This window comes from Hemitrygon akajei, chromosome 21 (genome assembly GCF_048418815.1).
Source record: "Hemitrygon akajei chromosome 21, sHemAka1.3, whole genome shotgun sequence".
NCBI lineage: Eukaryota > Metazoa > Chordata > Chondrichthyes > Myliobatiformes > Dasyatidae > Hemitrygon > Hemitrygon akajei.
The window spans coordinates 10,396,704-10,422,055 of NC_133144.1; the positions used below are offsets into that span (position 1 = coordinate 10,396,704).

At 40.1% G+C, this 25,352-nt stretch overlaps 1 protein-coding gene across 2 annotated transcripts in view; it reads left to right on the plus strand.

The window, feature by feature from the left end:
* The window catches only part of man2a2 (mannosidase, alpha, class 2A, member 2), an 89,444-nt gene that overhangs the window by 22,288 nt on the left and 41,804 nt on the right, over positions 1 to 25,352 (plus strand). For both annotated transcript variants that reach the window (XM_073024775.1, XM_073024774.1), the window contains exons 3-7: positions 4,258 to 4,402; positions 18,467 to 18,638; positions 19,533 to 19,660; positions 23,799 to 23,972; positions 25,096 to 25,282. In XM_073024775.1, coding sequence (XP_072880876.1) covers positions 4,258 to 4,402; positions 18,467 to 18,638; positions 19,533 to 19,660; positions 23,799 to 23,972; positions 25,096 to 25,282 — 806 coding nt within the window. The remainder of the gene's footprint in view (positions 1 to 4,257; positions 4,403 to 18,466; positions 18,639 to 19,532; positions 19,661 to 23,798; positions 23,973 to 25,095; positions 25,283 to 25,352) is intronic.

The window sequence follows — 25,352 nt, forward strand, 5'->3', positions numbered from 1 at the left end:
CTTCATTTTTCAACTAAACTGCGTCATCACATTAAATCACGCAGTGGCATGAAATCAGCTTGGCAAATCCAGCCACAAACTGCCCCTCCCCACAGGGTGGGGTCCTCCTCTTGTACCCTGTAAAAAAAAAAAACAACAAAAAAAAAAACCTGTCACATGATCTCTACTGGCGGGAAAATGACGTCACCCCACCATCACAAGACCATTACCTCAAGTCCAGTATAGCTTCAACCCCAGTCACGTGACAAGGGTACCACTGTCACGTGTCACGAGTACGTAACAACACTTACCTGGGTTCAACTTCATCTGCCACTTCTCAGCCCAGTTTTGCATCCCATCAATGTCCTGCTGTAACCTCTGACAGCCCTCCAGACTATCCACAACACCTCCAACCTTTGTGTCATCAGCAAACTTACTAACCCATCCCTTCACTTCCTCATCCAGGTCATTTATAAAAATCACGAAAGGTAAGGGTCCCAGAGTGGGTCCCTGAGGTATTCCACTGGTGACTGACCTCCATACAGAATATGACCCATCTATAACCACTGTTTGCCTTCTGTGGGCAAGCCAGTTCTGGATCCACAAAGCAATGTCCTCTTGGGTCCCATGCCTCCTTACTTTCTCAATAAGCCTTGCATGGGGTACCTTATCAAATACCTTACTGAAATCCATATACACTACATCTACTGCTCTAGCTTCATCAATGTGTTAGTCACATCCTCAAAAAATTCAATCGGGTTCGTAAGGGAATCTAGGGGAAGACAGCTCCCACCCCGGCCAAACTCGAGAAATCTCGTTTGGATGGATGCTGCGTAATGTTTTCCCTGTTACAGATCAGTACCACAAAATAATAAACAGTGCACAATATACAATTAAATGATTGAGCTTTATAATTTTTAATTTGACTATAGGGTTAGTAAAGAAAGCAAAAAAGAGAAAGGGCCCATTCTCATGAAACAATCTAATGCGTAACGTTGGAGCTCACAGTTTTCGTGTCTTTTTGTTCTTCATTGATTTCCTCCCCCGGGTGTCGACTCCTGACCCCATTCCAAGTCCATTCCGTCCTGCAGTCTACAACTTCCCTGTTCTGGCATCTTCCCTCTCCATCTTCTGCTGAACAAAAGACCGCAAAACCTTTGCTTGGGCACACAAGAAAGAAAAACATCTCCCCTCATTGCCCCCGTTATCTCTAGTCCGTGCTACAGAGAAACCTTTCCCAGATGGTTATACCAGCAATATAATGAAGGATCAGCCAACCTGCTCATGGATTGTTTGTCCCATTCCCATCAGGGAAGAGGCTATGTAACATCCATGTCAGGGCTACCAGACCCAAACCCCAAGCAGCGAGGCTGCTCAAACCCTTCACTCACTAACCGACCCCTCCACACCCCCAACCACTACTGCTTTATAATTTCCTGTCATTCACCTTGTGTACAAACATTCCTGTATCTAGCGTCACACTGTATACATATAGTCAATCTAGATATAATAATTTATCTTGCATATTTATATTTATTGTTTTTATTTTTGTGTTTTTACAAAAATAAAAACAAGAAATATAAATGTGTAAGATTGATTATGTATTGTATATAGATTGACTATTAGTGTTTTTTTTTTGTGTCGCATCGGATCCAGAGTGACGGTTATTTCTTTCCCCTCAACACATGTAGGTATACTGGAAATAATATTAAACAATCTTGAATCTTAAGTGGCACAAGTCTAAAGCCTGTGCATTAATCACAAGGCACTTTGAAAGCTGCTGCATAAATGTTAATTTCTCTACATAGATGCTGCCTGTTTTGGGGAATTCCTCCAGCATTTTGTGTATGTTGCTCTGGATTTCCCTCTTGTGTTTATTAGTTTCAGGCTAATGTTCTTCAGCTGTTGATTTGTGTACAGTTGAACTGCAAATGTTAATGCAGGCAAAGGCTGTGTGATCAATAAAACAATTCTCTACTCTGTGTCCTTGATCATTTAGAAGGACAGCAGCCATAATCGGAATCAAGTTTAGTTTGTTGTCATTCAACCATACACACGTATACCGCCACATGAGACAATGTTCTTCCAGACCAAGGTGCACAACACAGTACATAGAACTCTCACACGTAACACACAAAGTAATTGTACCACAAATAACAAGGTGCGGATATGATACAAGTTAAAAAGTACACAGTATAACGCTACTGGTGCTTCAAACATGTTGAGTCATGGGTAGTAGTAGCAGGTGGTGAGTGGTCTTACGGCCTGGCGAAGAAGCTGTTTCCCATCCTAACAGTTCTTGTCCTAATGCCCTGAAGGTAGGGGGACAAAGATTGTTTAATATTTACATTTATATATTGAGATAGAGTGTGGAATAGGCTCTTTAAGTTGCACTGCCCAGTAATCCCAGAAGGGCCTATATAAATAAAACTTATTGCTTACGATTGTTTTATTAACTGTTACAAGAGCAGAAGACGAACAGGAAGGAGAAGCTGAGAGAACAAAGAAAACACTAAGGAAGACCAGAGATAAATTCCAGTGATGATCATGAATCTTTAAAATAGCCAGTTCAAATAACATGACAACCGCTACAGGAAACTGAAAAGTTTCTAGAAAAATACAAGCAACTCTACCATATTTCCTGGGAAATTCACTGAACAATTACATGTAGGTGATTATATAAAAATGCAAGCCAACATAAGAAAGTTAAAATAATTCTACACTTTAATCGAACACTAGTATGAAAAAAATGTAAAGTTCAGGGGTGGTAAGATTCTGCAGATGCTGGAAGTCCAGAATAACAGATACAAAATGCTGGAGGAATTCAGTAGGTCAGGCAGCATCTATGGTGAGGAATGAACAGTCAGCGTTTGAGGCTGAGGTCCTTTATCCAGACTGGGTAGTCACAAATGAGAACTGGGCTGTTTAGGATGAAATAAGGAGAAATCTTTTACTCAAAGGGTAGGAAATCTAGGAAGGCTGTGGTGGTTTAATCACTGCTTGCATTCCATGCAGAGACCAATACATTTCTGGATATTAAAAGAACCGAGGGAATGCAAACAGGGCACAAAAACTGTCTGAGGTAGAAGATCAGCCATGATGCTATTGGGCTTGAGCAGCTGCATGTCCTGCTCCTGGTCTTTGTATATCATTTAATATTCTGATTCTTGAGTATCTTCTCTTTGCCAAGGGCACAGGTTTTGTGAGATTAAATTTCAGTTCATTAAATCATGTGCGTTGGAACTCAACTAGATTTATTGAAGTGTTGTTATATTTAAAGAATAAATTGAAACATGTTATCTGATATAATTGCAATCAATGCTAATTTATCAGATGTAAATTTGTCACAATAATGTCGCATTTAATGCAACGCTATTACAGCTCAGAGTTTGGAGTTCATTCCCACCACCCCCTGTAAGAAGTTTGTATGTCCTCCCCGTGGAATATGTAGGTTCACGCCGGGTTTCACCCCACCGTCCGAAGATGTACCGGTTGGTGGGTTAATTGGTTTGTAATTTGTCCTGTGATGAGGTTAGGTTTAAATCAATGGGTTACTGAGACAGCGGCGGGTTGGGAGCGCCTATTCTGCACTGTGCACCTAAATAAAAATTTTTAATAAATAAGATGTACTGGGGCTTTTAAATTTCCACAGATTTGGAGGAAATAGCTGAGGAATGCTCTACTCCTAGCTGTCTGACTCAATGGATTGTAAAGAATGAGATCTAAGATTTATTGCTAGCAATTTTATTGTGATACATGAACAAAGAAAGAAAGACAGATGGACAATGGAGTTATGTTATCTCGTATTCAGACGAGAGACAACCAGAAATTCCAGTGATAACAATTAACCTACTGCCAGATTCAAGTGGTATGACACTAGCTACTGGAAACTAAGTTGTTTCTGGAAACGTATAGAAGCAACTGCACTATAATTAATCCACTGAATAATGCCATGTATATAGGTGATTATATAAAATTACAAGCAAGCATAGGAAAGTTAACCTACAAGAAAAATAACAATTCCATACCCCAATCTAACACTGTTGATATTTAGTATTAAAGTTTTAATCAGATTCCAATCTTACATCACCCTTGGGCCATGGGATTCTGACACCTGTCATCACCTGGGCTGTGTGTGAGAGTTCGGGACACTCAACCCCTTGTTCTCCCTCATGTTTTTGTGTCTTCCTGGGTCACTGGCCAGTTGCTCCCTGTCGATTTAGTAATTTCAAGGTGTGATGTGGTCTTGGTACATGCCTGTTTTCTATGCTCTGATAGATGCTGGATATTTATTCGTCCCTGAAGTTTGACAATGTGGATGGCGGTGCATGGAAGCAGGGCTTCGAGATCACCTATGATCAGCAGGAGTGGGACAGTGAGCCATTACAGGTGTTTGTGGTGCCCCATTCCCACAATGATCCAGGTGAGAGGAATGCATTGATTTTTCTGAGTCATCTTAAATTTATTTTACAATGAAATAACAAGGTTTTTTTTAAGGCAACACCAGTGAATCTGCAGATTCTGGAAATAAATAAAAACACAAAATGCTGGCCGAACTCAGCAGGCCAGACAGCATCTATGGGAGGAGGTAGTGATGACATTTCGGGGCGAAAGGGTTTCGCTATTGTGACATCCACAACATGTCAGATGATCCAGAATATCTTCATATCACAATTCATCAGCCACCCTGTGAGGTAAACCATATGCGTGTTAAGAGAGGCAACTTCCCAAGTACAATCAAATGCCCTCAACTAGTAGGTAATTCCTTAAGACTCCCCAAAATATGACAAGAAAGGTCCCCATTTCGAATAGAACTTTTTCACAGACCCCCTCAAAGTGAATTTAATCTTTTCTAGTTTCAGAAAAAACATTACATCCTCTAACCAAACAGCAGCAGATGGGGGAATGGCAGATTTCCAGACCAGCAAGATTCTCCTATGGGCCAAAAGCAATGTAAATCCAACGATATCCCACTGGTTTGCATTTAAACCCAAAGCATCATCCACCACACCAAATACAGCTATGCGGGCAAGGTCTCAGTGTCACCCCGAAAACCTTACTGATAATTTTAAAAACCAGTGCCCAATAGCCATCAAGCCGAGGGCAAGACCAAAATGCATGCACTAAACCAGCCGGAGAGAAGGAACACCTGTCACAGCCAGCATATGTCAGCAAGCCTGGCTTTACTTAAATGTACCCTGTGTAAAACTTTAAATTGTATGAGCCACAGTCTATCACATGATGAGGAATGAACCCTATTCAATGCTTTTGCCCAATATTCCTCAGCCAGATCCATACCAAGGTCATCCTTCCACCTAGTCTTAGTTTTGCTTAAATCTTGAACTTCCAAAAACCTCAGCTGAGAGTATAGTACAGAGATCAGCCCTTTATTATTAAAGCTAAGAGTGAGTTTTTCCCACAACATAGCAGGTGGTAGATCAGGAAAAGAGGGAAATTTTTCCTTGACAAAGTGGTAAATCTGCAGATACTTTAAAAAATGGTTATGCGGTAGGCCATATTTACTGTGCAAGTTATCAAAACTATCAAATATATTACCGGTGTACAAATCCTTAATGCGCAGAAGACCGTTCAAACCCCATTGTCTAAAAACTGAATTGAGTGTGGACGGAAGAAATAGATGGTTTCTATGAATGGGACCCAAAACTGAAGCTGATGTAAACTTTTATAGTGGCAGCAAAATTGATTAAAAATTTTGAGGGTGGAGAGCGCGACCGGGTTAGGTGTGAATTGAGAGGATTTCAATGGCAAGGAAGAATACACTAAAGCTTGGAGAGATGAGGAGTGGCAAGACTGTGTCTCAAGCAGGCACCAGTTTATATCTGGCTGGTGAAGCCAAAGTAATACCTTTTGAATATTCGATGCCTAGTAATAATAAAGCTAGGAAGGCCCATTCCACCTACGTCACAACCTCTTTGGAAAATGTGCTTATTAACCCTTGGGACCTTATTTTCCCAAATAAAGGAGGTTATAGCTTGGTCGACTGATTTGAAAAATAACTTGGGTAAGAAAACTGGCAAGCACTGGAACAAGTAAAGAAATCTGGGAAGTTCAGTCATTTTCACTGATTGAATTCTCCCAGCTATAGTAAGGGGTAAACTGTGCCATCTCTCAAAATCAGCCTCCATTTGGCTAACCTGAGGCCTGTAGTTAGCTTCAAACAGAGATGTAAAAGAGCGAGTAACGTGTATTCCTAGGTATACAAAACCATCTTGAGATAAAGGAAAAGGCAAAGATTCCTGTCGGATCTGTAGGGCCAGGTTATTAAAGGGAAAGCATTTGCTTTTTTGAGGTTCAGTTTATAGCCAGAGAAGGCTCCAAATTGACCTAATAATGACACAATAGCAGGACTGCTACCTACAGGGTCACTAACATAAAGTAAGAGGTCGTCAGCATATAGGGATACACGGTGTTCCATGTCCCCTTTCCTAACGCCTTGAAGTAATGTAGTTGACTTAAGTGCAATAGAAAGAGACTCAATTGCAAAAAAAAAAAAGAGGGGACAATGGGCAACCTTGGCCAGTGCCACGTGTTAATGGGAAATAGTCAGATCGAAAATAATTTGTCTGTACTGTTACGTATTCAGGCAACAATAATTATAGATGAGTTAGACGAAGGGTTTTTATAACAAATAACACGTTTATTAAACACTGATAACAAACCCCCTTCAAATGTAAACAAACCCAAACAATGATCCGAGCTCAGCTGCTGACAGCTGGTCAGACAGTTCTTAATAGCTTTGCAGTCTCAAACAGTCTTTAAAGTAGTATTGAAAAAAAACAGTTCCCCAAAGCGAATTGCCGAATGAAAACAGACTTTAAAACGATATGCCGAAAGTTCAAAAGCTCACGGTACTTTTAAAAGGAGAGACTTTTTAAAGCGATGTATATTCTCTTCCACGTCGATGTCCTTCGATTCCCAGCGTCGAACTCCCACGTCGAATTTTATTAAATATAACAACTTAAAGTGACTGACCTTCCTTCCACAATATTCTCAATCTCCCGCTTCCCAGCGGAGACTATCGTGAGAATAGTAAACGAAATCCTTCCGAATGAGGATCACACAAGGTCGAAGTCAATCCATCGAAAATCGATTCTTCTCTTCACTCTCCATTAGCAAAGAAACCGTTGGCTCTGACCTTTTAAACTTTAGGCATTATATAAAACTTCATTTTTAACTAAACTGCGTCATCACATTAGATCACACAGTAACATGAAGTCATCTTGGCAAATCCAGCCACGAACTGCCCCACCTGACAGGGTGGGTCTTCCTTTTATACCCTGTAGAAAAAACCTGTCACATGACCTCTACTGGCGGGAAAATGACATCACTCCACCATTACCTCATGTCCAGTACAACTTCAACCCCAGTCACGTGACAAGGGTACCACTGTCACGTGTCACGGGTACGTAACACCTCCCTCCAAAAAAAACATTTTTGGTCTGACAAGAACAAAAATTTTAACAATCACTTACAAAAAAAACAAATGTATAAATTATATAACATACACAATATACAATACAGTAGGAGTGTTACAATAAAAAAAAACCACTCCAAAAAAAAACATTGTACATTCAACATCGAGATAGACAATCAGCAACCACATTATCTTTACCTTTAATATGAGTTATCACAATATTGTACTCTTGTAACATCAAACTCCAATTTAACAATCTTCTGTTTTTGTTTTTCATCTTACTCAGAAAAACTAACGGATTATGATCAGTGTAAACAATAAGTGGTTTTTGAGTTGTACCAACATATACCTCAAAATATTCCAAAGCTAAAACAAGAGATAACAATTCTTTCTCTATTGTTGAATAGTTTCTTTGATGCTTATTAAATTTCTTAGAAAAGTAAGCTACTGGATGATCAACCTCATCACCCTCATTCCTTTGCATCAATACTGCTCCCGCAGCTTCATCACTAGCATCCACAGCTAATGAAAAAGGTTTTTCAAAATCAGGTGCCTTAAGCACAGGTTGTTCACATATCATTGTTTTCAATTTTTCAAATGCTTCCTGACAAAACACTGTCCACACAAACTTCACATTCTTCTGCAGAAGATTAGTTAATGGAAGGGCAACATTAGCAAAATTCTTACAAAATTTTTGATAATATCCTACCATTCCCAAAAACCTTCTGAGAGTTTTTTTTCCCCGTCGGAGTGGGAATTTCCAAAATTGCCTGAACTTTTGCCTGAACAGGAGCTACCTTACCTTGACCCACAACATAACCAAGGTAAGTCACAGTAGCATGTCCAAATTCACTCTTGGCTAAATTAATAGTCAAGTTAGCTTTTGAAAGCTTTTCAAACAATTTCTCCACCGCAATAATGTGTGCTTCCCAAGTATCATTTCCTGTCACTAAATCATCAATATAAGCATCAGTATCTTTCAAACCCTGAATCACAGAATTAATCATCCTCTGAAAAGTACCTGGGGCATTCTTCATCCCAAATGGAAGAACATTATACTCATATAACCCAGATGGAGTTACAAATGCAGAAATCTCTCTACCTCTGTCCGTTAATGGAACACACCAATACCCTTTCAATAAATCAATCTTTGTAAGGAACTTTGCTTTTCCAACCTTATCTACACAATCATCTACTCTAGGAATTGGATAGGCATCTGTCTTCGTTACAGCATTCACCTTTCTATAGTCCGTACAAAACCTAATACTACCATCAGGTTTTGGCACCATAACACATGGCGAACTCCAATTCGAGTTAGAATGTCTAATAATATCATTCTCTAACATGTATTCAATTTCTTTCTCAGCAAGTTCACATTTTTCCATGTTCATCCTATATGGATGTTGTTTAATAGGTTTGGCATCTCCAACATCTACATCATGTGAAGCTATAGTAGTCCTTCTCGGAACATCTGGAAACAAATCCTTATACTTAAAAATCAATTCCTTCATCTGTTGTTTCTGCTCTAGCTGTAAATGTGCTAATTTCTCATCCATATTTTCCAAAATAGTCGAATTAGGTAACCTAACAGAAACAATGTTAGATTTAGAATGAAAGTCAGATGAATCATCTATCATGTTCCCAGTTAAATCCAACTCATTCTCACTAACCACAACAGTCACAGTATCAGATTGTTTCTCAAAATATGGTTTAATCATATTTATGTGGCAAAGTTGTGTTGACCTTCTACGATCTGGAGTTTTTATTACATAATCCACATCATTAACTCTAGACACAATTTCATAAGGTCCATGAAATCTAGCTTGTAAAGGATTTGTCTGCACTGGGAAAAAAACCAACACCTTATCTCCAGGCTTAAACATCCTCATCCTAGCTTCCTTATCATACCAAGTCTTCATTTTCTCCTGAGCCAACTTCAAATTTTCCTTGGCTAAGCTACAAGCTTTATGTAACCTGTCCTTAAATTTCAAAACATAGTCCAACAAATTAGTATGCACTTCCTTACTAATCCACTGTTCCTTCAATAAAGCTAAAGGTCCTCTAACTCTATACCCAAACACAAGTTCAAATGGACTAAAACCTAAAGATTCCTGTACCGATTCCCTTACTGCAAATAAAAGTAAGTTTATACTCTCATCCCAGTCACCTTCATTCTCCACACAATATGTCCTAATCATATTCTTGAGAGTAGAATGAAACCTCTCCAAAGCACCTTGCGATTCTGGATGGTATGCAGACGAAGTAATTTGCTTAGCTCCCAATTTATAAACTATCTGTTGAAACAATCCAGACATAAAATTACTACCTTGATCAGTTTGTATTTCCTTAGGCAATCCAAAATAAGTAAAGAATTTTATAAGAGCCTTCGTCACAGTTTTAGCTTTTATATTCCTAAGTGGTACTGCCTCTGGAAACCTAGACGAAGTACACATGATAGTCAACAAATACTGATAACCAGTTTTTGTCTTTGGTAATGGACCAACACAATCTACAATAACTTTAGAAAACGGTTCACCAAATGCTGGAATAGGTTGTAATGGAGCTACTGGTGTAACCTGATTTGGTTTACCCACAATTTGACAAGTATGGCACGTCTTACAAAACATCGCCACATCTTTTCTTAAACCAGGCCAGTAAAAATGTTTTAAAATCTTGTCCACAGTTTTCCTTACCCCTTGATGTCCACCTAAAGGCACACTATGAGCTAAAGTCAAAATCTCATTCCGATAAACTTTAGGAACAACCACTTGATAAACAACATTCCATTCCTCACTTGCAGAAATTGTAGGCGACCTCCACTTCCTCATCAACACTCCTTTTTCCAAGTAATATCCTACTGACACCTTCTCAATTTCACTACCTAGTAAAGCTTGTTCCCTTAATTTTACAATCTCAGGATCTCTATTCTGCTCTGCTATCATCTCCTTCCGAGACAGAGGTAAATCTTCATAGTCAGACTTACTCCCAGAATCTTGTTCAAACAACGAAGGTAAGAAAGTTTCTGACACATCCTCAAAACTCACATCCGGAGTTGAACAGTCATGAGTAACAACCTCATTCTGCACATCAATTTTTTTAGCCATAGCTCTAGTCACAACACAAGAAAAATCTGTGTTAGAATTCACCTCAGGTACCTCTGATTCCATTGTCAAATGCACTTCAGGAAAAACTTGTCCACCTGCCAAGTCATTACCTAACAATAAAGAAATACCCTTCACAGGTAAGCTATGCTGTAATCCTACCTTAACAAATCCTGTAACTAACCCTGACTTTAAATTTACTTCATGTAAATGTACAGGCATAAAATCACTTCCAACACCTCTTATGTAATTCACCTCACCAGTATCACTCTCTTCATTAAACTTCAACACACTATCTAACATCAGTGATTGAGAAGCTCCAGTATCCCTAAGAATTTTTATTGGCACCAGAGTAGATCCTTCTTTCAAGGATACAAACCCTTCAGTTATAAAATGATCATATCCCTTTCTAACTTTGTCAGACTCTAACAAATCCTCATTTGTGTTTACCAAACCCTGTAACTTTACAGGTGCTTCAGTATGTTGCACACAAGCATCTGGAACTGCTTCCTTCTCTTTCTTTTTCAATTTGAAACAGTTAGCTGTTACATGGCCAAGCTTCTTACAATAGTTACAAATAAGACCAAACTGTCTTTCCTTCACAGGTTTTCCTTCCTCCTTACCTCTCTCATTAACCTCTAATTTAATTTCTGATTTACCTTGAGTCTCCATATTATTTTTCCTCTTAAAAATTCTACCCTGAGGAAATTTATTCTTATGGATTAAAACATACTCATCAGCTAATCTAGCACAGTCCTGCAATTTATCAGTATCCCTCTCATTTAAGTAGGTCCTTACTTCAACAGGAATGCTTCTTTTAAATTCCTCCATCAAAATCAGCTCTTTCAATGTATCATAGTCCTCATTTACATTTTTAGAAGAAACCCATCTCTCAAAACACATAGCTTTATCATAGGCAAATTCCACATAAGTCTTTTCCACAGACTTTTTCAAACTCCTGAATCTTTCCCTGTACGCTTCTGGGACCAATTCATACGATTTGAGAATATTTTCTTTCACAATATCATAATCTAATGCTTGCGCAGCAGTTAAAGCTGTGTAAACGTGTCTTGCCTTGCCTTTAATCACACTCTGTAACAACACTGACCATTTATCTTTCGGCCACTCTGACATCCGAGCAATAGTTTCAAAATGTTGAAAATATCTCTCCACTTCTGTTTCACTAAATGGAGGGACCAATTTAATTTCTTGGCTAGCAACAAACGGTTTTTTAGAATCAGCAGACTGTTCTACAGACCTTAATTTCTCCATTGCATATTCAAAATCTCTCTGCTTTTGTTCAGCTTCCAATTTACACCTTTCTAACATCATCTGTTCAATTTGCAACTGCATCTCCAGATTACTTATTGGAAACGATTCTAAAATCGATTCTTCAAAATGACCCGAAGCCACAAAATGTGATGCGATCTTTCTCTGTATTACAGCTTTTGATGTAGTTGGCAAGATCCCTTTAAGACGCAACCGAATAGCAAGTTCAGAGACTTCAGTTTTTTTCGCCCTCGCTAACAAATCCGCGTCTGGCGAATCCAGAAACTCATCAATATTCATCGTTGCCGAATACCACTCACAAGCCAATCAAACAAAAAAAAAAATCGAGCAATCCCCGTTACCAAAACACCGATTCAAAATTCAAAAAACTTTTTAAACTCAAATAATTCAATTCCGAACGTAGCCCCCATAATTATGTTACGTATTCAGACAACAATAATTATAGATGAGTTAGACGAAGGGTTTTTATAACAAATAACACGTTTATTAAACACTGATAACAAACCCCCTTCAAATGTAAACAAACCCAAACAATGATCCGAGCTCAGCTGCTGACAGCTGGTCAGACAGTTCTTAATAGCTTTGCAGTCTCAAACAGTCTTTAAAGTAGTATTGAAAAAAAACAGTTCCCCAAAGCGAATTGCCGAATGAAAACAGACTTTAAAACGATATGCCGAAAGTTCAAAAGCTCACGGTACTTTTAAAAGGAGAGACTTTTTAAAGCGATGTATATTCTCTTCCACGTCGATGTCCTTCGATTCCCAGCGTCGAACTCCCACGTCGAATTTTATTAAATATAACAACTTAAAGTGACTGACCTTCCTTCCACAATATTCTCAATCTCCCGCTTCCCAGCGGAGACTATCGTGAGAATAGTAAACGAAATCCTTCCGAATGAGGATCACACAAGGTCGAAGTCAATCCATCGAAAATCGATTCTTCTCTTCACTCTCCATTAGCAAAGAAACCGTTGGCTCTGACCTTTTAAACTTTAGGCATTATATAAAACTTCATTTTTAACTAAACTGCGTCATCACATTAAATCACACAGTAACATGAAGTCATCTTGGCAAATCCAGCCACGAACTGCCCCACCTGACAGGGTGGGTCTTCCTTTTATACCCTGTAGAAAAAACCTGTCACATGACCTCTACTGGCGGGAAAATGACATCACTCCACCATTACCTCATGTCCAGTACAACTTCAACCCCAGTCACGTGACAAGGGTAACCACTGTCACGTGTCACGGGTACGTAACAGTACACACGCTAAAGGCGAGTGATATAATAGCTTAACCCTGGCTACAAATGTTCTGCCAAATCCAAATTTCTCCAAAACATTAAACAAGTATACCCACTCCACTCTATCAAACGCCTTCTCCACATCCAAGGAGATAACAACCTCCGGACTTGGAGAATCACTGGGTGAATAAACTATATCAGCCAGTCGATGGATATAAAAAAAAAAGTGGTGATTTTTAATAAAACCTGTTTGATCATCTGAGATTATCTTGGGAACGGCACACAAGCACTTTAGCCAATATGTTTACATCCACATTCAAAAGTGAGAGGGGCGATATGATCCACATTAAGTCGGGTCCTTGTCCTTTTTAAGAAGAAGTGAAATAGATGCCTGTGAAAGAATAGGGGGTAAGGAGCCATTCTCCAAAGATTCCTGAAACACTTGTAGAAGAACCGGTATGAGCTTATTCATAAATTTCTTATAAAATTCTATCGGTTAACCATCAGGACCTGGGGACTTACCACTCTGCATAGCCATGATGGCATTATTAATCTCTTCCTGCCCAAGAGCCCGATCTAAATTCTCCACCTCCTCTGGTTCAAGAGTTGGTGTTTCCAAATTATCTAAAAAAAAAAGTTCCATATTTGTTATATCTGAGGGAAACTCTGAGGTATACAGAGAAGAATAAAAAGTTGCAAAGATGTTATTAATCTCTTTTGGATTGCCTGTCAAGTTTTGGTGCGCGTCTCTTAATCTGGGGAATAAGTCGTGACACAGCTTGACGCTTCAACTGATGAGCCATAAGCCAGCTCACCTTGTCACCATATTCATAATAGAGGCCACATGTCTTAAGAATTCATTGTTCTGATAGGTTCGTAGATAGAAGATTAAACTTCGCTTGCAAATCAGCCCGGCTTTTATATAATTCCACAGTGGGTGCCTCAGAATATTGCCTGTCCAGGTCCAAAATAGATTGTGATAACACTTGCATTTCCTTCCTACGCTCTTTATTAGCATGTGAAGTACAAGATATTATTTGACCCCTGAAGTAAGCTTTTAAAGTTTCCCAAAGTAAAGAGTACGATACCGACTCAGTTTTGATAGTCTCGAAGAATGTGTCAATGTTAGCCAATATATAACTACAAAATTTCCCATTGGAAAGCAAAAGGGGATTAAGTCTCCACAGAGGCCGTTCTCTAATGTTTAAAGGAAAATATAGGTCCAGTTTCACGGGCAAGTGATCAGATATAACTATAGCAATGTACTCAATTTGTCTAATCATTGATATCAAGGAGCTATCTATAAAGAAATAGTCTAGCCTGGAATAGGAGTGGTGAACATGAGAAAAGAAAGAGAATTGCCTAACTGATGGATTCAAATATCTCCAAGGATCTATATAACCTTTTTGTTTCATAAACATTGAGAAGGCCTTTTCCATACCAGAAGATGTTCCTCTAGAGCTAGACCTTTCTAGCAGTGGGTCAATAGCACAGTTCAGATCTCCTGAAAAGATTAGCTGGTGTGTATTCAGGTTAGGTATTAATGACAAAACCCTATTTGCAAAGTGGATGTCGTCCTAATTAGGGGCATAAATACTTAACAAAATGACAGGTATCTGAAAGAGAGATCCAGAAACTATAATGAAGTGACCATTAGGGTCACTGATTACATCAGATGGTGTAAACTGCATTCTTTTGGTGATTAATATTGCCACCCCCCCAGACCTACTATTAAATATGGAATGAAAAACCTGACTAATCCATGATTTACGGAGTCTATTATGGTCTTCCACTCTTAAATGTGCCTCTTGTAGAAATAGTATATCTGCTTTTAATTGTTTCAGATGAGAGAAAACTTTAGCTCTTTTAACAGGACCGTCGAGCCCCTTTATATTCCAAGAAATAAACCTCACAGGGTGGCCTCCATCTGCAGCATCCATGTTAACCATATCAAAAGGCCCACAATCCAAAACAGTGCACAAAACAGCACAAGCTGCACACAATAACGCACAATGAAAAGAAAGTCTGGCCAATCTGTAACACACAAAAGAATAAGATGCCATGGTAATCCCCCAAAACACTACCCCCCACCCCTTTACACAAACAAGAAAAAACAATTAACCCCTGAAACCTTGATCTATCTCCCCAACTGAGGATGACTGCAGGCATTACCAAACAAAAAACTTCCAAAGTGTTCCCCATACAACCAAACCTTCAATCTAATCTAGGGTGGCTTCCCTCCTTAGAATTTATACCAACACTTATTCTACCTTTAATATATATAGGCTAAAGATAACACAGGGCAAGCAAAGCATTAAAAACACAAAAAAACTAGAAAACGAAACGCCAGAGATACAAATCCCAAATATTTACATTTTGCTGGTTGAAGGTTTTTGTTCATCAGATTCCACAGCATAGCAGTTCGACCTGATCGCGTTCCACAAATTAAACTGGAAAAAATGAACAAAGAAGTGAATTGCGAAAATTAACAGTTTACCTCGGCGGGAGGCCCCTTCAATGCTGCTTAAATAACCTAAAAAAAAAAGTCATTGCCCTTCTCGTTCTTCTTCTCCCCAGCACAAATGGTAGAACTCTTTGGCCGCCTCTGGTGTATCAAAATAATGCTTTTTACCTTCATGGAGGTTGAACCTGACCCCTTTCCCATAAAGCAGAGATTTCACCTCCTTGAAAGCTGCTCGTTTCTTCCCCAGCTCCGCACTAAAATTTTCATGAGAAAACACGTGATGCCCGCGGAAATACAGCTCCTGCTTCCGTCTACTGATGATGCGTTGCTTATCTTGAAAGAAGTGAAAGAGAACCAGGAACGTTCTTGGTCTCGTTTGTTTGGCTTCAGAGACACCGGATAGTTTAGGCCTGACTTGGTGAGCGCACAAAAGTACGAGAGGCCTTGGGAAGAAATTTGTCTCCAGCACTTCGTCAAAAAACTTGGTCATAAATTTAACAGGGTCCGAACCTTCCAAATTTTCAGGAATGCCAACCACTCTCAAATTGGATCTCCACAACCGATTTTCGAGGTCATCTAGTTTCCCCTTCAGAAATGCGTTTTCATTCTGCAGCGCTGCAATGGCAGCTTCAGCGCTCGCCAGTCGGTCACTGTAATCATTCAGGCCATCTTCAACCTCACGAGTGCGTTCGTCGTGCGACTCGTAATAAGATATAATTTGTTCCATAGTAGCATTCTCTGGTGACAAAGCATCTTAAAGTTCTCTTTTTAGGACAGAATGCACCGCTTGCATTCAGTAAGAAGTACTAAGCAAAACCTCTCCAAGTCATCGGGTAGTGCAGGTCCTGCAGCGTGCAACAGCACCATTACCGTAACATTAGCTTTCTTGCTCAAGACTTCGCTATCTTTTTCCCCAGTTTTACTTCAAAGGTGCATTTTGTTTGCCATGTCAGTGTCCAGCCACATCCCGGGTTGTTCACAATGTTAAATATTCAGTTATCTCGAGCATACGACGAAGATAAACAGGTAGATTTTCAATAAAAATCGAGAGCCACACTTACACGCACCTACTCACTCCATGCTCAGCCCGGAAGTCCATAACAAGGTTTTTTAAGTGTGTTACAGTATTTTATAAAATTACTAATGGCTTTATGAAAATGGTGTAATTTTGGCCAGAGTCAATGTTGTCATAGCCTGGGGTAGTGGGGATAAGGTCTAAGCTCACACTACCTATCAAATGTGCTTCAAATAGCCTCTGACAACCAAGTCCAGCTTCTAGTTTTCACGTGTGGCTGAGCTACTAAACTGTTTCTACTGACGAAAAAGGGCAAAGGCGGATTACTGGTGCCTTAAAGCCAGTCACTCCGGGCAGATGGGGCTTGTCACCCGTGGTTGGTAGCTTATCTAGGAGAAGGAAAACTCTGATCTCAAACCTTTGCTGCCTGGTGGCCATACCCACTCATGGGGAAGGCTTTGAGAGTAAGCCCTGAAGGGAAAACTCCAGAGATGGAGTCCTAAGACAATCCTACGTTGAGTTCAATGCTGACTGGCAACTTCTGTGATGGTGCTGATGCCACTGGTCTCTGTTCCTTTGGATTTCATCAACTGCTTGGAGAGTGGGAGCCTGCTGCATGGGCAACAGCTTTCCCTCCATATTGTACTACCCTGGCTTGACAGCTTGGATGCATCATCCATAGATGACCCCAATCAATGTAAGGTCTCTAAATTGGTTCCATCCTTGACATGATTCCTAAATATTTAGACTGTAGCTACGACGACAGTGGACTTGTAAATTTCCTCCGTACATCTGTGGAAATTCGCTTGAAGTGCTAAGAATGGCCACAAGGAGATTGGGGTTTTTCTTCAACTGCATCTTGAAGTTGAAAGTTCAGAGTAAATTTATTAACAAAATGCATATATGTCACCATATACAGCCCTGAGTTTCATTTTCTGACCTCAATAGTTGGGATTCTAGCTCCAGTCAAGAGATTATACACAGTCCTGGTTGGTGTAGATGAATTCCAATAATACTTAATACTTGGAATGTGCATCTTGCAGGTTTTCTGGACTATTGTAGGATAATAATACTCTCATGATGTTGTTCCCATTAATACCACAAAACACCTTTTTTAACAGCTTGTACAGCAATATGATAAATTCTCCAAATAACTTGCTGACTTTAAACTGAAATGGAAACCAGTGAGTTTTAGCTTGTATATTTCATCTTGTCAAAGTCAGCTGAAATATAGAAACACTTCAGATCCCAGCTTCGAGTGCAAACCTAACCACATTCCTGACTGGCTCTTGGCCATACATCCAGCCTGGATTCTGGATATCGGCCTCAGCCACAGTCACAGAACCTCCTTGTACTTTGATCCCGCAGATTATACCCCATACGTCAACCCAGCAGGATTTCCAAATAAGAGAGAAGCGATTATCTCATTTTTATTGTAAGCTAGTGTAATATCGAGAGAATGACTGAGCTGTCTTATTTCAGAAGAGATGTGTAGTGGAGACACTTTCACCTTATTGGTTCTGCTGGGCATTAATAATTGTGGGATTGTGACGTCAATGTGAATCAGCCCATTCAATTTCTGTTGTTTATCAAATTGCTGTTTGTATGATATTACCATATCTACAGGGCTGCATTATAGAGTAATAGGGTACTACAGCACAGAAATGGGCACTTCCGCCCATTTAGCCCATATAACCATATAACAATCACAGCACGGAAACAGGCCATTCCGAAACTGTTGTTCTGCATGTCCCATCAACCCTCACCTGGCCCATAGCCCTTCATTCTCCACTCATCCATGTACTTATACAAACTTTTTGTAAGTGTTGCAATTGAACCCACATTTCTGATGTGAAGTACTTCTAGTTGTTTCTGAGAAGTGTGTTTAAAATATACAACACATTAGAACCCCCTCATTTGTAACCTGATTCTGTTCTGCAGGATGGATTAAGACGTTTGACAAATATTACTTTGACCAGACACAGCACATCCTGAACAACATGTTGCAGAAGCTCCAAGAGGACCCAAAACGCCGCTTTATTTGGGCAGAGATCTCCTTTTTCTCCAAGTGGTGGGACAACATTGACACTCAGAAGAGGGCAGCGGTCCGCCGGTATGTAGGAACAGGAATTTTCTCTTGTGAAAACGCTGTCTAGTGTTAGATAAAGTGTATGGTTCTGAATCCTGGTTCCAGTTGTCCTCTTGTGCTGCAGTTGGTCATCAAATCAAGGCAGGCTGTTGATCTACACAGACTGCGTGGGTCAGCCACACATTGTGACTTTCATTGTGACCAAGGTGGAGGAACTCAGCAGGGGGAGGTTATAGGCAGGTATGGAAAAGAGCTAAGCAACCAGAGTGGGGAATCGAGGAAGGGGGAAGGAGAAAAAAATACTGGAAGGCAAAATCAATGTTCATGCCATCAGGTTGGAGGCTACCCAGATGTAATATGAAGTGTTGTTCCTCCACTCTGAGAGTGGCCTCATCATGGCAGAAGAGGAGACCATGGACGGACATGTCGGAATGGAAACGGGTATAGGAATTAAAATGGTTGGTCACGGGGAGATTTTGCTATTTGCAGATGGAATGGAGGTGCTTGACAAAGCAGTCCCCAATTTATGCTGGGTCTCACCAATATAGAGGAGGCTGCATCAGGAACACCAGATGCAGTAGTCAACCCCCAACAAATTCACAGGTGAATTGTTATCTCACCTGGAACGATTGTTTGGGGCCCTGAATGGAGATGAGGGAAGAGGTGACTGGGATGGTGTAGCATTTCTGTCACTTGCAGGGATATGTGCTGGGAGGGATGAATAGACAAAGGAATCGCAGAGGGAACGATCACTGCGAAAAGCGGCGGGTGGAGATAAAGGTATGTTCAGTGTTGGAATCTCATTGCAGATGGCAGAATTTGCCCAGAATGATGTTGTGCAGAGTCTCTTGTGTGTCTTTTGTTCAATTAATTTTGAGTAATATTGTGATTAATTACCATGTTTGTTTTGGTTATCAGGCTGGCAGCTAATGGTCAGTTGGAATTTGTGACTGGAGGCTGGGTAATGACAGATGAAGCTAACTCCCATTATTTTGCAATGATTGATCAGCTAATTGAAGGACATCAGTGGCTGGTGAAAAATATTGGTAATTATCTATGTGGACAAACCATGTTGATGTACTTTAAAGATCTGAGGATTATGCTGAGAATCTGATTATTTTTTCTTGTTGAAGTACCAAATGTTGACCCTGTTGTTAATTACAGAACTGTATTTTCCATTCACAATAGTGAAGCACTCTCTCCTCAGGTGCCATCACAGGTGAGATACAGAGTATAGTTCTTTCTAAACTGCTGTATCAAGGACATGTTAAACACAAACTAAATCTCCTTCTATATTGTCTCATTAAGCATTCCAGGGCACAGGCTGCAAGGGTTGGAAGTGGCGTAATATTCCCTGCTCGTCAACACAACATTTGATCACCTTGACAATTACCCCTCATATCTTTGGAAGATGAGACAATACTCCTTTTGTCTGAATGAACAGTTTTCTGTGTTTAGTTTCCCAAGCTCAATGTGAAATATTCATTTCCACTCTCCTCTCATCATGGATACAATATACCATCTACAAAATACACTGTAATTACTCACAACCCTGATTTGGCAACATCTTCCAGGTCTGTAATCTCTCCCACCAAAAGGGACGAGGATAGAAAGCTTATGTTAAATTCTACTCTCTCCAGGTTCCTCTCTAAGTCACAGGTAGTCTGACTTGGCAAAGCATTACAGTTCTTTATTGAAATGGTGAATTCCTAGTACTCCCTATCCAGCAGTATTATGGGAGCATCATAGACTGTAGCCATTCAGGAAGGCAGTTCAGTCTGCTCCGCCATTCAATCATGGCTAATACTTCTTTTCTATCTCCTCAATCCTAGTTCCCAGCTTTCTCCCCATAACCTTTGAAACCACGTCCAATCAAGAACTGTCAATCTCTGCCTTAAATACACCCAATGACCTGGCTTCCACAGCCGCATGTGGCAACAAATTCACCACCCTTTGGCTAAAGAAATTTCTCCGCATCTCTCTTTTGATAGGGGGACCCTCTATCCTGAGGCTGTGCCCTCTTGTCCTAGACTCTCCCACCATGGGAAGCATCCTTTCCACATCTACTCTGTCTATGCCTTTCAACGTTCAAAAGGTTTCAATGAGATCACCCCTCATCCTTCTGAATTCCAGCGAGTACAGACCCAGAGCCATCAAACGTTCCTCATATGATAACCTTTTCATTCCTGGAATCATCCTTGTGAACATCCTCTGCAATACTCAAGGGCCTTTTAAAGCCTCAGCGTAACATCCTTGCTCTTGTATTCTAGACCTCTTGAAATGAATGCTAACATGGCATTTGCCTTCATGTCAGGCTAATGTTTCCATAATTTCCTTTCTACTGCCTTCCTCCTTTCTTAAAGAGTGGGGTAACATTTGCAATTCTTTAGCCCTCTGGTACCCTGCCAGAGTTCAATGATTTTTGAAAATTCATTTCTAATTCCACCACAAACTCTTAACACTACCTCTTTCAGAACCCTAGGGTGCAGTTCCACTGGTCCGGGTGATTTATGTACCTTTAGGTTTTTCAGCTTTTTGAGCACCTTCTCTCTTTGAGCAGTAACTGCACACATTTCTGTTCACACACTACAACATCAGACCTACTGCTAGTGTCTTCCACAGTGAAGACTGATGCAAAATAATCACATAGTTCATCAGCCATCTCCTTGTCCCCTGTTATTATTACTCCTGCCTCATTTTCTAGGGGTCCTATTTCCACTCTCATTTCTCTTTTATTTTTAACATACTTGAAAATACTTGTACTATCCACTTTGATATTATTTGCTAGCTTGCTTTCATATTTAATCTTTTCCCTTCTAATGATTTTTTTTTTAGCTGTTCTCTGTAGGTTTTTAAAAACTACACCACGGACTCATGCTCGGTGCCTGTAACCCAGTCACTGTGGCATTCTCCTGGGAGGTCATCCTCCACAAAAGTATCCAAAGTGGTGTACTTGCTTTTGAAGGGAATGGCCACAGGGATGCTCTGCTCTAACTGCCTATTACCATTTCTTCTGACAGTCACCCAGCTACTCGCCTCCTGCAACGCTGGGGTGACTACTTCCCTGTAACTTTGATCAATCATGTTTATTAACACTGATATAAGTCATGAAATTTGTTGTTTTGCAACAGCAATACAGTACAAGACAAAATTACTGTAAGTTACAATAAAAAAAAGTAAGTAGTGCAAAAGAGAGATAGCAAGGTAATGCTTGTGGGTTTATGGACCATTCAGAAACCTGATGGCACAGGGGAAGAACCACCATTACCACTGTCTCAAGGCGTAGACATAGGAGCAGAATTAGGCCATTTGGCCCATTAAGTCTGTTCAGTAAGTGAGAGTTTCATCGGTGTTGGAATAACTTACTCTACCGTAAAATAATCTCGTCGCCAATCACTATTGAGAGACTTTACTCTGTTAGGGAACAGAAATAAGACACGGATCTCGGTATACAGTTAACCCTTTTCATTACACGATCACAGGGAGCCATTTGTCTTGTGACTCCAACAGTGTCTGGTTACATCTTAAATTTGTACAGTAAATTTTGGGCAATAGCCAACAGCTAAACTTATTTGGTCAGTGATTTCCAAAGCACTTGTTGAGTATCAGTAAGTTTACAACATTCCTGCGCGATGCACAAAATTATGTGTCTGCAGTTAGTTCCTCTAGTTGCTACTTGCTAGACAATCTTGGACAAAAGTTAACAATACCTCTTGCTGGCATGATCCATGTCTGGCTATTGTTGGCTCACACAAGCAAGGCAGCGTCTGCCTCTTTTCTCATCACCCTCGTGACCCAGGTCTTGAGCAATATCTAGCTAGTCAAGCTTGAGAACAACATTTAATTCAAAATTAATCTTAACTTTATAATTTTCTTTCACAATCAGTTTTGCCCTTATCCTTTGAATGTAAGTAAAGGGTTGCCAGTTCAGGGTTTTTTTTTTAAAGTGTTCCCTGGTTTCTATCTTTCCCTGTGAGAACTTTGCAGATTAGGCTGGAGCATTTACAGCGCGTCTGAGATTAAAAGTTATCTGACCCATTGGATATCCAAGATTTCCTTTAAGTGCAGGTCTTGGCACAGTGGTCAACTGTTAGACAAACAAGATTTTCTCTTGTTTGTAACTGTTAGACTTGTCTTTCAGATGGCATCATAAACTGAGACCACAGCTACGTTCTGATCTAAGCACAGAGGGTTCTTTTGAACAGTTTGGAAGAAGAACCAGGGACTTATCTCTAATGTTCTGGATGATATTTATCTCTCAGACAACATTGTGCAAACTGAGTAGCTGATTTTACCAAATTGTTATTTCTGGGAGAATGGCTTTCCATATCCAGTAGCCATGGTTGTAAAGCTTGACTGTGGCAGTAAGTGGAATGTACTGAATGTTAATCAATGTTTTTTCATGTTTAGTCTGGGAGCTTATGAAAGCACACAGTCAAGTTGTTCAACTTCACTCATTTGTATAGTTAATGTAAACAAGTGTAGGTAAAATTATTAGTATCACTTACATCAGAGGAGTGATCTCATTCACGGTGGTGGGAGTTGGCACAAATGAGGAGAACCATTTTTAAACTATATTTTAAAATCCAGGCTACCATTCCCATAGTTTGAAACTGGACTTTGATTCATTCCATATAGGAGTATGAAAACTTTGTTAGTGGTATTTTAGAAATGAGGGGTAATCTCAGATATTGAAAGGCTGAGATAGAGTGGATTTGGAGAGGATGTTTCCTATAATAGGTGAATCTTGACCAGAGGGCACAGCTTTAGAATGTTAGGGATATCCATTTAGAACAGAGTTGAAGAGAAATTTCTTTAGCCAGGGGCTGGTGAATCTGTGGAATTCATCGCCACAAAGAGTTGTGGAGGCCAAGTCATTGAGTATATTTTAAGTGGAGGTTGATACATTCTTGATTAGTCAAGGCATCAAAAGTTAAGGGGAGAAGACAGTAGAATGTGCTTCAGAAGGATAATAAATCAGTCATGATGGAATGGAGGAGTAGACTCGATGGGCTGAGTGGCCTTATTCTGCTCCTGTGTCTTATGGTATTATAGCATCTCATGGGCATGAAATTAACTATTATTAGTTTCTGTATAGTCTAGGGTTTTTCAAACATGATATCTACCCTGTGGTTGATGTGATGTATATATCCATGAGTGTGCACCTACATTTTGTATTCATAGGAGTGATCCCAAAATCAGGATGGGCAATCGACCCTTTCGGACACAGCTCAACAATGCCCTACCTGCTCAAACAGTCCAACCTGACCAGCATGCTCATCCAAAGGGTACACTACTCCATCAAAAAACACCTTGCAGCTACCAAAAACCTGGAGTTCATGTGGAGACAGACCTGGGGTAAGTGAGAGCAACTCTGCAAAGAAATCTCATAAACTGGAAATAAATTCACACACTAGAATAAAACAAAGCGTTGAAGAAAATTCGGCAGATCAGGCAGCAGCTGTGGAAAGAGAAACAGTTAGTGTTTCAGGGCTCAATTCCTTTGTCAGAATTGGGAAAGAGAGAACCAGTTTAGTGTTATTAGCAGAGAAGGTAGAGAAAGATGAGTAGGAAAGAAGGAAATAACTGCAACAGTGTGAGACCATATGACTTAATATAGCAGTTAGAAGCACATTATGCTGCTTTGTGTGATATTTTGTTAACAGTAAGGCTATGGGATAGGCCCAACCATTATAGTAAAAGAATAGAGAAACTAAGCCAAAGTAATGACAGCAGAAATAGCAATTCTACCAGAATTGAATACATCCAGCAAAAAAAAGTTAATTACCTGAAGTTGAAGAATTTGGTATTGAGTCTGAAAGGCTTCAGGAGAACATTAGATATTGTTCTTCAAGTTTACACTTGACTTTGTTTTAACAGTGAAGAAGTTCAAAGACAGGTCAGAGCAGAAGTAGGGTGAAGAACTAAAATGGCAGGCAGCCAGGTGCTCTGCGTCACTCCTACAGACCAAATGCTGGTTATCTGCAAAAGGGTCACCCAATCTGTATTTGTCAATGTGAACAGTAGATCAGGTTAGAAATGCAACTTCATTTGGAAAGATGGTGGAAAGAAGAGGTGAAAGGCAGGTCCTATGTGCCTATGGTGAAAAGTGCCTTAAGATGGGGCATAGTTAGCAGGGATAGTTGGGCCTCCCTCTGATATGGGATGGAGGTGTACAGAGATGATATGTTTGTGGTGAATTTGAACCAGTGGGGACCAAATAAATGGAATCTGTTGAAGTGGCATCATGGACGTGAGTGGGAAGGGACTGGACCAAGGAAGTGTTGGAAATGTGCAGTAATCCATTTTATCAGAAAGGAAGCACTTCCAGATGCTGATCGATCAATTCCAATGTCTTTTTTAATTAAGTTTATTTTATTGAGGGAGTGGGAAAAATTACATAAATTCTTGCATTTTTCAAAAATCAACCTTATAATTAAAATAAACGTTTTGCTTCTCCCCTGCCATATTTTTTCTCTAGACACTGATACAAGCACAGATATCTTCTGTCAACTGATGCCTTTCTACAGTTATGATGTTCCACACACCTGTGGGCCTGACCCTAAAATTTGCTGCCAGTTTGACTTCAGGCGCCTCCCTGGAGGACGCATCAGCTGTCCTTGGAAAGTCCCGCCTAAAGTGATAAACGATGCCAATGTGGCAGAGAGGTAGGAGCTGATCTCATGGACTGTCATGGGTTCCGTCGTTCTCTACTGGCTTCTCTCTTGCTGCTCATCA